Source organism: Coregonus lavaretus (assembly GCF_964263955.1).
Source record: "Coregonus lavaretus genome assembly, chromosome: 15".
NCBI lineage: Eukaryota > Metazoa > Chordata > Actinopteri > Salmoniformes > Salmonidae > Coregonus > Coregonus lavaretus.
In genome coordinates this window covers 43119120-43136944 of record NC_140002.1, presented here as the reverse complement: position 1 = coordinate 43136944, position 17825 = coordinate 43119120, and the positions used below count along the sequence as shown (strand labels likewise).

The window sequence follows — 17825 nt, the reverse complement described above, 5'->3', positions numbered from 1 at the left end:
TTTGCTTTCAGTGTCCATCCTAGCTGAGACGGACCACATCAAACATCTGTTGATGAAACAGGGGATAGATGCTGAGACCTTGGAGGACATCCATCCTATCAGAGTCCAACCCTCCAGGGTGTTGAGCCACATCTATGCAAGGCTAGGTGAACTGAACACTGCACCTAGAGATACATGAAAAGGATAAAGATACAGCCTTATGCTTGTGCTAATAGCTTTTGTTGTTTATTATGTTAATTTGACCCCTTGCCTTTAAGAGCCCATTTATGTGATGTGTAAGGCAGGTTTAGAAATATAATGTATGCCATGATTGTCCGAGTAACTCTTCACCTTGTTGGCCATGCAGGTCGCAACCAGAGACTAGGCCTCACTGGGAGACCATACAGACGCATTGGCACTCTGGGGACATCTAAGTTCTACATCATCCGTGACACCGTCTTCTCCTTCACCCCTCAGGTGAGATAATGCCCTGTCAGAATATGTTGTGTGTTAGCTACCAGCTATTGATTACACACAGCACTGACATCTCCCTGTCTCTCTTGTTATGTTCAGTTCATTGACCATCAGGAATTCTACTTGGCATTGGACAACCACATGATATTGGAGATGCTGCGTAATGACCTGTCCTACCTGGCTTCCCGCTGGAGGATTACTGGCTGTCCCACTGTCTCCTTCCCTATCTCATCCAATATGCTCAGTACGTCACTTGACCTGACCAGCGCCCCATCATGACTCTGCAGCCTAATCAAATAGTATACGTAACGTACTCCTGACAATCTACTCTCTGGAACTCTATTGCAGCTGATGACCATAAAGAGCTGGACCCTGCAGTATTAGCCGTTCTGAGAAAACTACAAGATGGTTACTATGGAGGAGCAAGGTGAGCTGTTCCTCATAGAAGAATGGCTAATTAGATAATAGGATTGAGTTCCATTGACTGGCCTATTAGAATTATCAATATCAGTGTCGAAACCAGAAAAGGACATTTCCTTCCGCTTGCTTGTCTTTTTTTTAGGTATTTATGGTTGTGAAATAGTAGTAGTGGTAGTGGTAGTGACGGCAGTAGTAATGGTAGTACTACTAATGGTAGTTTTCATAGGCTATGTGTAAGTTATAGTGCGTTATTTTGGGGTGGTTGGTAGGTGTGGAGTTATTATAGTGGGTTATAGTGGGCTAGTATAGTAGGCTAGAGTGAGTACTTAAGCTCTGAAAATGTTTTAGTTTGAACATTCTGATAGTTCTGTGGCAGTGATTTCAGTTTAGAATGTTGAAGCCTTTATTCCGCCATTGAAATGAATGGGGATACAACAAGCTTTATAGTTTATAAAGTGTGAATGGTAGCAAAAAGCTGTATTGAAGCAATCTAAGTTGAGTCAGTCTGCACATTTCAACATTGGGTTGGTGTTTGTAGCTGAAACGGATCAAGAGCAGTGGCGAATCCAACATTTGCCTTTGAAGTCTATGGAGCTTTTATGCAAATGTTGAATGGTTATAGTTTATAAAGCACAAATAATATCAACAATCTTTTGATAAGAAATATAAATTGGTTCAGTATGTTGGTTTGGAGTTTGTAGCATAAATGGTTCAAGAGCAGGGGCGAATCCAAAAACATCCTATTGTAGCCTGTGGATCGTTTATGCTAATATAAAATCGTTATAGTTGAAAAAGTATAATCAGTATAAAAATTATTTTGACAAGCAATTAATTGTTATTAATTCAGCACATTTTAACATTGGTGTAGTGTCCAAATTTACCATTGAAGTCTATGGAGCGTTTATGAAAATGTTAAATGGTTATAGTTCAAAAAGTATACATAGTATCAACACACTTTTGACAAGCAATGTAAGTTGAGTCAGTCTGCATATTTCAGAACTGGTTTAGTGTTTTTACCATAAACGGTTCAAGAACAGTGGCGAATCCAAATATTTTCAATTGAAGCCTATGGAGCTTTTATGCAAATGTGAAACGGTTATAGTTCAAGAAGTATACATAGTATCAGAAAGCTGTATACAAGCAACCTATTCCAGTTTTAAAGTTTGAATGCCGTTTCTAGCTTAAACAGTTAAAGACTAGTTACGACCAGAATTTTTACGATTCAAACCAATGACCATTGAAATCCATTGGGAGTAATGCAAATATGGTTGTAGTGTGAAAAGTACAAGTAGTATCAAAAAGTTGTTTTCAAGCACACTGAAGACAGTCAGCCTGCACGTGTTGTTCAGGTGTTGGTAGCTTTTACGGCTTTGGCGCTACAGGTGGCAGCGGAAGGCAAATAATAAGAGTAAGTGTCAGATTTCCAAAGTTGTTCTTGCTTTCAGCAAGCACACCTAATGACATGGGTTGCTCTTCCCCTCCTCATGCAGGGTTCAGACAGGGAAACTGTCCAAGTTCATGAACACTTCCTGTTGCTCTCAACTGTCCTTCATGGACGATGGTGAGCAGGGTGGTGACTGCAGTGGTCACCATGACAACAGTATATGTGTGGTTACAATGCTGTTGGAGCTGTGCATGGCCTGCTAGTGTAATGATGGTAGGGAGATGGGTTAGAGTGGGTAAAGCCTAGGAAAATGACTGGTCTCAGGCAAAACTCCCCGAGATCCTAAAGTTAGCAAAAAGATACAGTTGGTCGGAAATTTACATACACCTTAGCCAAACACATTTATACTCAGTTTTTCACAATTCCTGACATTTAATCCTAGTAACAATTACCTGTCTTAGGTCAGTTAGGATCCCCACTTTATTTTAAGAATGTGAAATGTCAGAATAATAGTAGAGAGAATGATTTATTTCAGCTTTTACTTATTTCATCACATTCCCAGTGGGTCAGAAGTTTACATACACTCAATTAGTATTTGGTAGCATTGCCTTTAAATTGTTTAACTTAGGACAAACATTTAGGGTAGCCTTCCACATGCTTCCCACAATAAGTTGGGTGAATTTTGGCCCATTCCTCCTGACAGAGCTGGTGTGACTGAGTCAGGTTTGTAGGCCTCCTTGCTCCCACACGCTTTTTCAGTTCTGCCCACAAATGTTCTATAGGATTAAGGTCAGGGCTTTGTGATGGCCACTCCAATACCTTGACGTTGTTGTCCTTAAGCCATTTTGCCACAACTTTGGAAGTATGCTTGGGGTCATTGTCCATTTGAAAGACCCATTTGCGACCAAGCTTTAACTTCCTGACTGATGTCTTGAGATGTTGCTTCAATATATCCACATAATTTTCCTTCCTCATGATGCCATCTATTTTGTGAAGTGCACCAGTCCCTTCTGCAGCAAAGCACCCCCACATCATGATGCTGCCACCCCGTGCTTCACAGTTGAGATGGTGTTCTTCGGCTTGCAAGCTGCCCCCCTTTTCCTCCAAACATAACGATGGTCATTATGGCCAAACCGTTCTACATTTTGTTTAATCAGACCAGATGACATTTCTCCAAAAAGTATGATCAGGCGTTTGGAAATTGCTCCCAAGGATGAACCAGACTTGTGGAGGTCTACAATTTTCTTTCTTAGGTCTTGGCTGATTTATTTTCATTTTCCCATGATGTCAAGCAAAGAGGCACTGAGTTTGAAGGTAGGCCTTGAAATACATCCACAGGTACACCTCCAATTGACTCAAATTATGTCAATTAGCCTATCAGAAGCTTCTAAAGCTATGACATCATTTTCTGGAATTTTCCAAGCTGTTTAAAGGCACAGTCAACTTAGTGTATGTAAACTTCTGACCCACTGGAATTGTGATACAGTGAATTATAAGTGAAATAATCTGTCTGTAAACAATTGTTGGAAAAATTACTTGTGTCATGCACAAAGTAGATGTCCTAACCGACTTGCCAAAACTATAGTTTGTTAACAATAATTTTGTGGAGTGGTTGAAAAACGAGTTTAAATGACTCCAACCTAAGTTTATGTAAACTTCCGACTTCAACTGTAGGTTTTCCTATTTTCACATTGCCGTAAACCATTGTCAATACAACAACAAAGCCTGTTTTGATTGTGTTGCTTCCTTACCCTGTTGTCAATTCCCACACAACTAACCATCTTAAAATCTCCCTACCATCTCGGTAAGGAGACTAAATTCCTGGTTGTCTGTGACCTTTTCTTACATTTTACATTTTAGTAATTTAGCAGACGCTTTTATCCAGAGCGACTTACATTAGTGAGTGCATACATTTGTCATGCCTTTTCTTCCTTGAGAAGTTGTATTGAAGTTCTAGTAGAAGGAAGTCCATATTTAGTGGATGTTGGCTTTCATGCTAGTTTTGTATCCAAGTACCTTCTGTATTGCTGGATTCTTGATGATAATAAGTGAACTTACCTAACTGACAGTGTACTGGCTGGCTGCACGTGTCGCTTATTTTGTAAGCATGCTTATAGATTCCTTGAAAGATAATTTACGTGTGTGTGTGTGCGTGTCTGTGTTTTTCGTGTGTGTGTTTCGTGTGTGTGTCCCACTCTTTTCAGAGGTGGATGACTTGGCTCAGTACCTGGACCAGTTGCTGTCCATACCGAAACACAGCGAAAAGATCAGCTCCCATAAAGGCGGACTGAACCGCTTCCGGGCGTTGGCCAGAAAGACCCGTGAGATGGTCTCACTTGTGCACAAAGCACGGGAGCTCGACATCCACAGTGAGCCGCATGCCTTCTACTCTATAATATCTGTCATTTGTGGAGGATTTTCATCTTGAAATGTATTTCAGATAAACCACACACACACATCTGTGTATCATGACAATGTTCCTCTGACCCCTCCCTTCACAGACGTGCACATGTACCTCCCTACCAAACTGTTCCGCTCCCCTCAGCCAAGCCTTCATCTGATGGATGCAGATAGCATGGTATGATGTTTTACCTTGTGAATGTCATCTCTGTGGATTATTAACCAGCATGATGTTGTACCTTGTGAATGTCATCTCTGTGGATTGTTAACCAGTATGATATTTTACCTTGTGAATGTCATCTCTGTGGATTATTAAACAGTATGATGTTGTACCTTGTGAATGTCATCTCTGTGGATTATTAACCAGTATGACGTTGTACCTTGTGAATGTCGTCTCTGTGGATTACTAACCAGTATGATGTTGTACCTTGTGAATGTCATCTCTGTGGATTATTAACCAGTATGATGTTGTACCTTGTGAATGTCATCTCTGCTGATTATTAACCAGTATGATATTGTACCTTGTGAATGTCATCTCTGTGGATTATTAACCAGTATGATGTTGTATTGCCTGTTGTATCCACACAACACTGAGTTGTACGTACAACATGTTTCTGTCTCCCAGCGCTCCAATGCCACCCCTCCAGCCCAGATTAATCTTCCCAGGGACACGAATGGAGGTATAGACTACCAGGCCCTGGTGCAGGTGCTGAAGCAGACACAAAACCTTCAGGACCAGGCAGACATCCTCTACATTTTCTTCAAAGACAAGTAAGGACCCATTCTAAACCATTAATCCCCTATACCCAATGAGTTTAGCATGGTTGATTTTCCTGGTAGATTCATGCTAGCTAGGTCGATTTTGTAGAGATAAGCTGATTTGTGTTTGTGTGTGTGTGTGCATGTGCGTGCGTGTGTATGTGTGTGTGTGTCAGGGGTATGGACTGGGACACTAAGATGCACGGTAAAGGCTCCACCGTTAGACGGCTGCTGAGCAATCTGTATGACAAGGCTGGGAACCTGAGACACTGGGGCCTCGTCCGCATGATCTCTGGCATGCTCCGGAAGAAAGTGGAGGAGCTGGACGAGGTATCTATGCGCTCACTGCCCATCTCACTGTCACACTACATCATTAATAGGACTTGTAACACTTGAACTTGGTGTCGGAAATTAGCCGCATAACCACAGTGTGACACATTTCAAATCCATTCTTAACGGTTTATCCTTCTTACTCATGTTGATTCATGCACTGTTATTTAGGTTAGCCAACATACATGGTTGATCAAATCTGAGTTCTTAAATGACAGGAAGGTAGTGCCACGTCTCAGGTGATCAGATATACTATTCCAATGTTTTTTTGACCTATGAACTTTAGGTGTTTTGCTTTGTTGACAGGCCTGTTCAGATCTGCTGGCCCACCAGAAGCACCTGACAGTGGGTCTCCCCCCTGAGCCAAGGGAAAAGACAATTTCAGCGTGAGCTCACCGTCGTCAATCCCTCACACACCATCCTCATGACAGTATTCCGCATATATTTTAGAAAGAGACAAAATAGAGACAAGACAGAAACAAGCTCTGCTTTGTGAGTGATAAACATGATGTTATCAATGTATCCACACAGCCCCATGCCCCCTGACAAGCTGGCAAAGCTAATTGATGTGGCCAGTGAAAATAATCTGACCATCGCCATTCTCACTCAGGTAAGGAAAATATGAACGCTCATTGATCAGATATACAAATGATAATTCTGAATGTAATGCTTACTACTAGTCCCAGCGGTATGTTATGAATTGGTTTGTGACGCAGCATGCTGTAAACAGGTGTTTGTGTTCCCCCTGCAGGAGATCATGGTGTTCCTGGCAATGTGTATCCGCACCCAGCCAAAGCTCTTTAGTGAGATGTTCCGTCTCAGAATCGGACTGATCATCCAGGTTATGGCTACTGAGCTGTCCCAGTCTCTCAACTGCTCTGGTGAGCTAACATAACACTAATGCTAGGGTCAGATGTTATAACCTTTGGATTGATCTTAATAATGGTTTCTTTCATTATGTTATACAGTATATTATGTTATCACTACATTAGATGTTTGCAGACAGTCGGGCACATTTTAAAACAACAATTTCTATCATCTGTATCTGCTGTATCTTTTTTTAAAATATTCTTTTAAATAAAAATGTTTGGGTGGTAGATTAGCTTTAATATTGCAGATAGATTGTAACTTCCATCAATGTAATTGTCTGCATCACTTCCAATCCCCCATGGGGTTTTTTCTCGCAAATATATATATATATATATATATATATATATATATATATATATATATACATACATACAAATAAATACATATATAATATACATATATATATATATACATACAAATAAATACATATAAACACATAAACATACATACAGTTGAAGTCGGAAGTTTACATACACCTTAGCCAAATACATTTAAACTCAGTTCTTCACAATTCCTGACATTTAATCCTAGTACAAATTCCCTATTTTAGGTCAGTTAGGATCACTACTTTATTTTAAGAATGTGAAATGTCAGAATAATAGTAGAGAGAATGATTTATTTCAGCTTTTATTTCTTTCATCACATTCCCAGTGGGTCAGAAGTTTACATACACTTAATTAGTATTGGGTAGCATTGCCTTTAAATTGTTTAACTTGGGTCAAACATTTCGGGTAGCCTTCGACAAGCTTCCCACAATAAATTGGGTGAATTTAGGCCCATTCCTCCTGACAGAGCTGGTATAACTGAGTCAGGTTTGTAGGCCTCCTTGCTCGCACACGCTTTTTCAGTTCTGCCCATAAATGTTCTATAGGATTGAGGTCAGGGCTTTGTGATGGCCACTCCAATACCTTGACTTTGTTGTCTTTAAGCCATTTTGCCACAACTTTGGAAGTATGCTTGGGGTCATTGTCCATTTGGAAGACCCATTTGCGACCAAGCTTTAACTTCCTGACTGATGTCTTGAGATGTTGCTTCAATATATCCATATAATTTTCCTTCCTCATGATGCCATCTATTTTGTGAAGTGCATCAGTCCCTCCTGCAGCAAAGCACCCCCACAGCATGATGCTGCCACCCCTGTTCTTCACGGTTGGGATGGTGTTCTTCGGCTTGCAAGTGCCCCCTTTTTCCTCCAAACGTAACGATAGTCATTATGGCCAAACAGTTCTATTTTTATTTCATCAGACCAGAGGACATTTCTCCAAAAAGTATGATCTTTGTCCCCATGTGCAGTTGCAAACCGTAGTCTGGCTTTTATATGGTGGTTTTGGAGCAGTGGCTTCTTCCTTGCTGAGCGGCCTTTCAGGTTATGTCGATATAGGACTCGTTTTACTGTGGATATAGATACTTTTGTACCTGTTTCCTCCAGCATCTTCACAAGGTCCTTTGCTGTTGTTCTGGGATTGATTTGCAATTTCCACACCAAAGCTGAAATAGATAATTCTCTCTACTATTATTCTAACATTTCACATTCTTAAAATAAAGTGGTGATCCTAACTGACCTAAAACAGGTACTTTTACTTGGATTAAATGTCAGGAATTGTGAAAAACTGAGTTTAAATTTATTTGGCTAAGGTGTATGTAAACTTCCGACTTCAACTGTACATATCCTTTAAAAAAATATATTTCCCTTTATTACTTTTCAACCCCACCACCTCTTCCCTAATTGGAGTAAACTAGTGAACAACAATGCTTAGGCCTCTACTTCCAGCCCATACATACTATATACATTTTATGGACACAGTCAATTTTACAATAATTCCATTTAGTTTGTTTTTACTCCTGAACTTCCTCTACCCTCAACCTCTCCAATCATTTTCATGATGTCCATCCGGTTTGCTTCTATATGCCATATCTCTCCAACTGTGCTCCTCCATAAAAGCTCTCAACCTATAACCTATATACATTTACATTTTAGTCATTTAGCAGACGCTCTTATCCAGAGCAACTTACAGTTAGTGAGTTCATACATTATTATTTTATTTTTCATACTGGCCCCCCGTGGGAATTGAACCCACAACCCTGGCGTTGCAAACGCCATGCTCTACCAACTGAGCTACATCCCTGCCGGCCATTCCCTCCCCTACCCTGGACGACGCTGGGCCAATTGTGCGCCGCCCCATGGGTCTCCCGGTCGCGGCCGGCTACGACAGAGCCTGGATGCCCTATCTGCTGTATCTTAGTGATGTGTCTTGTTGAGATGTAAGGTCAGCGGAGGGATCATGTGTAAATAAGTGTGTATTCTCTGTGTGTGTCCCAGGTGAGGAAGCCACTGAGTGCCTGATGAACATGAGCCCTTCAGAGCTAAAGAGCCTCCTGCACCACATTCTCAGTGGGAAAGAGTTTGGGCTGATGAAGAGTGGTGAGTGACAATGGCTTCAATCATCATTGCTATTAGTAGCCTAATGCAAAGCTACTCAAAACCAGCACGTACGTTTCTGTGTTTCATCTTAATATTATTTTGTTAAGTAGCCATTTGGCTGTGGTGTTCTTTATTTGAAGTGAATAATTGTTTCTACTGTATATTTGCAGTGCGTTCGGGTGCCACAGGTACAGACTCCATTGCCATCCAGGAGATTTCTCCTACCTCTAAGAGTGTGGGCGGGGGCAAACGTAAGAGTAAAATGGGGAAAATGGTAAGGACACTATACTGTGTTATGACTGCATACAGAAACAGTAAACATGACAGAGATCCAACAGCCTCCAACTGTATGGTGATCTATGTAATCAATACTAATCAATACAGATATATCATTAAAGATGTATGAATGTACACACTGATATATTTGCTTTTTACTTGTGTGTTGCAGTCCTTATCAGTGCATTCCCTTGACATCGAGAACATCGAATCAGGGGTGAGTGGCTTGGGTCAGAGAGTACAGAAAGTAGACATTGAGCATGTATGTATATACACGGAGTGTACAAAACATTAGGAACACCTGCTCTTTCCATGACATAGACTGACCAGGTGAATCCAGGTGAAAGCTATGATCCCTTATTGGTGTCACCTGTTAAATCCACTTAAATCAGTGTAGATGCCTTGAGACAATTGAAACATGGATTGTGTATGTCTGCCATTCAGAGGGTGAATGGGCAAGACAAAATATTTAAGTGCCTTTGAATGGGGTATGGTAGTAGGTGACAGGCGCACCGGTTTGAGTGTGTCAAGAACTGCAACGCTGCTGGGTTTTTCATGCTCAACAGTCTCCTGTGTGTATGAAGAAAGGTCCACCACCCAAAGGACATCCAGCCATCTTGACACAACTGTGGGAAACATTGAAGTCAACATGGGCCAGCATCCCTGTGGATCGATTTCGACACCTTGTAGTCCATGCCCAGACGAATTGAGGTTGTTGAGGTCAAAAGGGGGTGCAACCCAATATTAGGAAGGTGTTCCTAATGTTTTGTACACTCAGTGTATATATTTTAATAGATAGAGAGTCAGGTCCCAAATGATTGCCACCCTTGATAAAGATGAGCAAAAAAGACTGTATAAAATAAATTATACAAATACTGAGCTATATTGTACGTAAAAAAAAATTATATACAGTAGGGAAAAAAAGTATTTAGTCAGCCACCAATTGTGCAAGTTCTCCCACTTAAAAAGATGAGAGAGGCCTGTAATTTTCATCATAGGTACATGTCAACTATGACAGACAAAATGAGAAAAGAAATTCCAGAAAATCACATTGTAGGATTTTTTATGAATTTATTTGCAAATTATGGTGGAAAATAAGTATTTGGTCAATAACAAAAGTTTCTCAATACTTTGTTATATACCCCTTGTTGGCAATGACACAGGTAAACGTTTTCTGTAAGTCTTCACAAGGTTTTCACACACTGTTGCTGGTATTTTGGCCCATTCCTCCATGCAGATCTCCTCTAGAGCAGTGATGTTTTGGGGCTGTCGCTGGGCAACACGGACTTTCAACTCCCTCCAAAGATTTTCTATGGGGTTGAGATCTGGAGACTGGCTAGGCCACTCCAGGACCTTGAAATGCTTCTTACGAAGCCACTCCTTCGTTGCCCGGGAGGTGTGTTTGGGATCATTGTCATGCTAAAAGACCCAGCCACGTTTCATCTTCAATGCCCTTGCTGATGGAAGGAGGTTTTCACTCAAAATCTCACGATACATGGCCCCATTCATTCTTTCCTTTACACGGATCAGTCGTCCTGGTCCCTTTGCAGAAAAACAGCCCCAAAGCATGAAGTTTCCACCCCCATGCTTCACAGTAGGTATGGTGTTCTTTGGATGCAACTCAGCATTCTTTGTCCTCCAAACACGATGAGTTGAGTTTTTACCAAAAAGTTATATTTTGGTTTCATCTGACCATATGACATTCTCCCAATCCTCTTCTGGATCATCCAACTGCACTCTAGCAAACTTCAGACGGGCCTGGACATGTACTGGCTTAAGCAGGGGGACACGTCTGGCAATGCAGGATTTGAGTCCCTGGCGGAGTAGTGTGTTACTGATGGTAGGCTTTGTTACTTTGGTCCCAGCTCTCTGCAGGTCATTCACTAGGTCCCCCCGTGTGGTTCTGGGATTTTTTCTCCCCGTTCTTGTGATCATTTTGACCCCACGGGGTGAGATCTTGCGTGGAGCCCCAGATCGAGGGAGATTATCAGTGGTCTTGTATGTCTTCCATTTCCTAATAATTGCTCCCACAGTTGATTTCTTCAAACCAAGCTGCTTACCTATTGCAGATTCAGTCTTCCCAGCCTGGTGCAGGTCTACAATTTTGTTTCTGGTGTCCTTTGACAGCTCTTTGGTCTTAACCATAGTGGAGTTTGGAGTGTGACTGTTTGAGGTTGTGGACAGGTGTCTTTTATACTGATAACAAGTTCAAACAGGTGCCATTAATACAGGTAACGAGTGGAGGACAGAGGAGCCTCTTAAAGAAGAAGTTACAGGTCTGTGAGAGCCAGAAATCTTGCTTGTTTGTAGGTGACCAAATACTTATTTTCCACCATAATTTGCAAATAAATTCATAAAAAATCCTACAATGTGATTTTCTGGAAAAAAAAATCTCAATTTGTCTGTCATAGTTGACGTGTACCTATGATGAAAATGACAGGCCTCTCTCATCTTTTTAAGTGGGAGAACTTGCACAATTGGTGGCTGACTAAATACTTTTTTCCCCCACTGTATATATTGCTCATAGAAAGAGATTCTGTTTAACAAGTAATACAAAAATATATTTAAAAAGATAAGGGTGAAAATTATTGGCACTCCTGTTTTCAATACTCCAGCACCGACACCTTGCGAGGATAACGGCACTGAGCCTTTTTCGAAAATATTTTATGAGATTGGAGAACATGTTGGGAGGGATATTAGACCATTTCTCCATACAGAATCTTTCCAGATCCTTGATATCCTTCGCCTGCGCCTCTTCGATTCAAACCACAGATTTTCATTTTTTACATAGGCAAAAACAATAGACAACTTAACATTTACATACATTGATGACCCACTTGCTCAGACCCACATCTTCCGACCGTATACACACCCAATGTTGTTTCTAATGCTTGTAAGACTCTGCCCCATATAACTTCAGATCATGTTGTTTCTGTCTTTTTCTGTCTATATGTTTTTCAATATTTTATTAATAAAGCATTTGATTCTTCCATTGTCTTAACGTAAACCACAGGTTTTCAATGGGGTTCAAGTCCGGAGACAGATGGCAATTGCAAAATGTTTATTTTGTGGTCGAAGGATCTGGAAAGATTCCATACGGAGGAATGGTCTGAGGTCCCTCCCAATGTGTTCTCCAATCTCATAAAACATTTTAGTGTCTTTATCCCCATAAGAGGAGGGTGCTAAAATACTCAAAACAGGGGTGCCAATAATTTTGACTTTTTAGATGTATTTCTATTACCTGTTGAACAGAATCTGTTTCTCTTAGCAATTATATCAGTATAAAATCATATAATTTCTTTTTTGCATGCAATATAGCTCAGTATTTTTATTATTTATTTTATAGTCTTTTTTGCTCATCTTTATCAAGGGATCCAATAATTATGTACCTGACTGTATATATGAATATGTATATAACGTCTGGGAATACAATACCACAAATATGTATTATATGTGATAAACTCAAGTGGTTTTATACGAACTAGCAATGAAGAGAAAGCTTAACTATAAGTGTTTGTTTTCCCCCTGGTATGCTCCAGCGGTACAGACTCCCCTCCATCGAGTCGTTCCACAGCGCTACAGAAAAGATGGGAGTAAGAGACAGCCGCCATGGCCAGTGGTTACGTAGGAGACGTCTAGACGGAGCCCTCAACAGAGTCCCTGTTGGCTTCTACCAGAAGGTCTGGTCCATCCTCCAGAAGGTGAGATATTGTGGGTGCTGCGCTCTTATTCTTCTATAGTAGTCCAAACACTTCGTTCTAGCTGGTACATATCGAATTAGCATCCACCGCACATGAAACATGTTTCTACCTGGTGTATAGATGTAATTGTCATACGTTTTTTTCAGTGTCATGGTCTGTCTATTGTGGGATGCATTCTTCCAGCATCAACTACAAGAGAGGTAAGCCAAAAAAGATCTACAGGCTGAGCCATATCAACTTCATGTTGCTCTGTAGAATACTCCTTAATCTAAATGATGTCATCTTCCTGTACTCGTTCAAGCACATGCTCACCTTTGACCAGATTTCAATATCACACTACATGTATTGTCTATTTCCTACCCATTCATCTCTCCTGGGGGTTGTTGATAACAGATGACCCCTGGTGAGATCAAGTTTGCGGTTCACGTGGAGACAGTGCTGAACCGTGTGCCCCAGCCGGAGTACCGTCAGCTGCTGGTGGAGGCCATACTGGTGCTCACCCTGTTGGCCGAGGTGGAGCTGGAGAGCATCGGCAATGTCATCCATGTAGATAAGATAGTCCACATGGCCAGCCAAATGTTCTACGACGACCAGGTCAGTCAGTGGCCATACAGTAGTTTCACCTCTGCTGGGAGTGGGACCGCTGTTCTTAACAGCATTGATTTTCACAGTGGAACATATTGTTATTTATTTTACCTAATTTATTGTGCTTGTCATTCAGTTACATGTACTATTTATTTCATATTTATCTATTCATTTACTATTGATCTATTTGCTACTATTCAGTTACATTTCCTGTAAACCCCTACATGATAATTTAGTTAAAAGACAGTAAATAGCACAACAGGCAGTCTTTGCAATGTCACCCTTACATTGTGTCCATATTCCCCACCTCTGCAGAAAGTGCTGGGGGCTGACGACACCCTTCTGGAGATAGATCAGTCCAATGGGATCTGCAGGCTGCTGTATGACAGTGCCCCTAGTGGCCGCTATGGCACTATGACCTACCTCTCTAAAGCTGTGTGTACCTACGTCCAGGACTTCCTGCCAAGCGGTGCCTGTGCCATCCAATGAGCTTCTATGTGTCTGTGCCCTCCAATTAGCTTTCAGCAACACATACTGTACTAGGGCTCAGAACCTGAGAAAGGATGATTTTATCGTAGTCAACCAACCTTTTCCTCATGGAGGTTAATTTGTTTTGATATATCACATATCCCAACAAGCTTGTGCCTGACATAGACAATCGCTGTGAGAGGTCTCAGTATTTTAAATACCAACTTCCTCTTATAATATGGCAGATTATTCTTATAAAAATCCATGTAGCTAGGTTTCCAGGCTTGTTGTTATTCACATCAGGTAGATGTTTCTTACCAGAAAGATGGCGCACTGTGATTCTATGTCATAGGGAGCGATTGCTGCAATACTAGTGGTAATGAAATTAGTTGTCGTTGCTGCTTTTGAAAATGATAATTCTCCTATTGTGTTTTTGTGACAGATGTATAGTATGGATCTTTGATTAATAAAGTATAGTGACAATCTTCATCTTGTACACTTTGTGAGTGACATAGTGCTTCAAGGCTCTCTCATATCCAACTCATATGATCCGATCTCACAGTTATTCATGAGTATGCATGATGCTTTAACCTGATGATATTAGCTGTCAAGGTGATTATCGGTATATCCAATAGAAACATGCATTGCACATCTACCAACAAGCTGTCTCTACCAACAAGCTGTCTCTACCAACAAGCTGTCTCTACCAACAAGCTGTCACTGGTGAAAGGTACAGAGGCTACAATGAGCAGCAAGATAATAAATAAATTATAATAATAAATAAATACAAATAAGATGAGGACTGCTGCTAAATAACGACATAAAACCTGAGCAACATATGACATTTTATTCAAAAACAACAACCTCTGCATTTAAAATAAGAACCAATTGTTGATAACAATGTAAGTTAGCATTGACAATACAGTGTATTATGTGTTATCAATCCATTTGATGTACAAAAATAAATGAAAAAGGTATGGACCCTCACTTCCAAAACAGGACATCCTGGACAATGCTTTGTTTCATCACAGGAAAAAAAAAAAGACAGTTTTCAGATGGACAATATAGAATAGAATACAGTAGACAATAGATAAGTATACTGTGCTCATATTGTGAAATGCATAAATGTATATTATACATAGCCAGAGTACATCAGGCAAAAAGTGACAATGCATGTTGACATCTTTTAGTGGCTAAAAGATATGGGAGTGGGATTTTCCACTGCAAACGCAAAGGAAGATGACCAATATAGGCAAAGAATGACGTGATCCAATGGAAGAGGGACAAGACTGAACATACTTAGAGATGTCCAAAAATGTTGGCAGAGTACTCAAAAAAAAGAGCAAGCGTTCAACAAAGGTATTGAAAATAGCAACGCTTTAATAAAGAGGGGTTTACAAGACTTTAATGTCTAGCTAGCTAGGTGATGCATAGCCTTTACATTCATGTTGTTTCACATATGTGTGGTCTCATAACTGAGTTGATATTTGATAGAGCTTTGAATTGCTCCAAATTGCATTTCAAATGCAAAACAGACTTACAGTTATATCTGGTGGGACACACACATTTATGAATGCTAATGAATGCTTATGTAAAGAGGTAAGTAAAATCTCATGGAGAAATTCCTAAACATTTGCAAACACACCGGTAAGTGAAATTTCACATATGACCATGCTTTTTACCGGGCACACAAGTCAATAAAAAGACAACACTAATCATGCAAAAAGACTTGTCGCTGAAATCAAATTCCTCCAAATTGGATATCAGCAATGTGACCTTGAGAAAAGCTGCGCTTGATGACTTTGGTGCAAAATGTTCCTGTACGGAGATGACAGTGTCCACTGCCACAATGAAGACACTCTTGGTAGACCAGTTTTGATACTGTTGAACCTAACCCCCATCCCTCATCAAGATGTACACAAACGTTACAGACGTAGACCCCATGACACTGCCAAACACAATCACCCCACCACAGACACAGCAATTACAACCCATGTCTCCCAATAGGCTATCACTTTCAGAGCACATGTCAAAAACACACAAGGTTATATACAGAGGACAGCGTAACAGTCAGAATTGGTCTATGGGACTGCATGAACTTGCATAAAAGCATTCAATTGACACAGATGACATTGAGACAGAACTACGTTTCAAAGAACATCTACAAAATGTGGGCTGGTCACAGGGCATCAGAATACAGTAGTCCGACAGAGCCAATGAATAGCAGAATGAGAGGTTCTATAGCAATCTAACAGACGACGGACATGTATTGAGACACGTTACGACACTTGACTACTCATTGCTAAATACACACTACCGGATGGCCTGGATGACTTCAGTGACCCCACTGACCTCGGAGGACCCAGAAGCTGGGAGGCCTCGTTGAGGAACACTACCCTGTTTATCTCACTGGGAAGGCATGGACATATAGAAACACAATCAATAGAAAACAAGGATTTCCCCGGCCCCTTTGACTGTACATCCCAGCAATGGTTTTAGTTTTGTGCATTAGAACGCTCACCCCTCCAGGGTTTGTGCTATATATGCTGTCTGTCTGTCACCGTTACGTACATTGGGGAGTTTCTGACAGACATGACCCTCGATCACATTTACAGATCTCTCTACTTCCTCCTCACTTGTCCACTGCCTTCGGGAAAATGTCCAGGACAGAAAGCTAGGCTCTCTCTGGGGCTGGAGTTAGAATGTGGCAGATAGTTGCTGATTTACTAGAGCGAGTGTCAGTTTTACTGTCTCATGAAGCAGTCTCAGAAACCGCTCCTCAACAACATTCTCCAGTGGTTCGTGAGGAGCTACACTAAAATAACTGCCACTCAGAAACACAACAATGACACATGCAACAACTCATTGGGTATCAACCTGGAGCAATACGGTTAGCTAGAGAAGAAACACAAAGAACTTACTCTCCCAACGTTTACTCACTGACAGGGCAAGACTGGTAGGACCATTACAAGAACAGCATATCAACAAAAAAATACGTAACCGGTTTCAAAGAGCAGAATCGAATGAGATGGCGGGAAGTTTCATGCACTGTTGTGGTAGCTAAAGAAACATGGATCACGTATAAAACAACCTCGAATAGCATCAAGCAGAGTGAACAATGGGCGGCACAGCAGAGGCAGAATGTGTTATGACTTATGACGGTTCCGTATGAAATGAGTGGGCCTTCTTCATTTCTTTCCTAGGAGTATACTGTAGGTCTATGTAGGCATGGAGTGCTCCATTTAAAACTAGCGCAGTGGTCAACCCTTGCCACACAGATCATAGCTTTCACAGGAACCTATGAAAACATTACACAATAGCTTTTGTACATTTAGATCTGAGTGCACTGCAAATTAACATACAGACAGATATACTGTACATGCACACATACACAAACCATGTGTCTCCAAGCCATTTATCCAATGTCTTACTATAACAGGTTGTGGAATTGGCAGTTACAACAAAATGAAACGAATACTGAGTCAACTCCAGAATGTTGGTGAACATTGATTGAAATGCATGAAAAGGGACACACACTTTTCCATGTTACAATGGTGGCAACTGCAACTCTGACATTAACATTAGAGAGAAAAGACGTAGCAGTATTGTAGTGGTTTGTATGAGATTCTAATTGGACAATGCATATGTACACCCTTGGCAAAGTTCACATTGATTAAAGTCCATTGACACTTGTGGATGGGGGTGATGGCAGTTTTCTGGAATTCACTGCAAAGGGCCAAGCTCCAAACTGGAATAC

The 17825-nt window shown here is 40.9% G+C and overlaps 1 protein-coding gene across 1 annotated transcript in view; it reads left to right on the top strand.

Moving 5' to 3' along the window:
• The window catches only part of LOC311142410 (phosphorylase b kinase regulatory subunit alpha, skeletal muscle isoform-like), a gene marked incomplete at both ends in the record, with an annotated part of 33991 nt that extends 19902 nt beyond the window's left edge, over positions 1-14089 (top strand). The window contains 19 exons of the mRNA XM_084178058.1: positions 12-146; positions 347-456; positions 553-697; positions 802-880; positions 2364-2434; positions 4462-4626; positions 4759-4835; positions 5283-5428; positions 5593-5746; positions 6053-6132; positions 6278-6356; positions 6498-6627; positions 8937-9038; positions 9209-9312; positions 9487-9531; positions 12854-13015; positions 13162-13215; positions 13409-13609; positions 13916-14089. Coding sequence (XP_084034184.1) covers positions 12-146; positions 347-456; positions 553-697; positions 802-880; positions 2364-2434; positions 4462-4626; positions 4759-4835; positions 5283-5428; positions 5593-5746; positions 6053-6132; positions 6278-6356; positions 6498-6627; positions 8937-9038; positions 9209-9312; positions 9487-9531; positions 12854-13015; positions 13162-13215; positions 13409-13609; positions 13916-14089 — 2213 coding nt within the window. The remainder of the gene's footprint in view (positions 1-11; positions 147-346; positions 457-552; positions 698-801; positions 881-2363; positions 2435-4461; positions 4627-4758; positions 4836-5282; positions 5429-5592; positions 5747-6052; positions 6133-6277; positions 6357-6497; positions 6628-8936; positions 9039-9208; positions 9313-9486; positions 9532-12853; positions 13016-13161; positions 13216-13408; positions 13610-13915) is intronic.
• Between the last annotated feature and the right edge of the window lie 3736 nt (positions 14090-17825).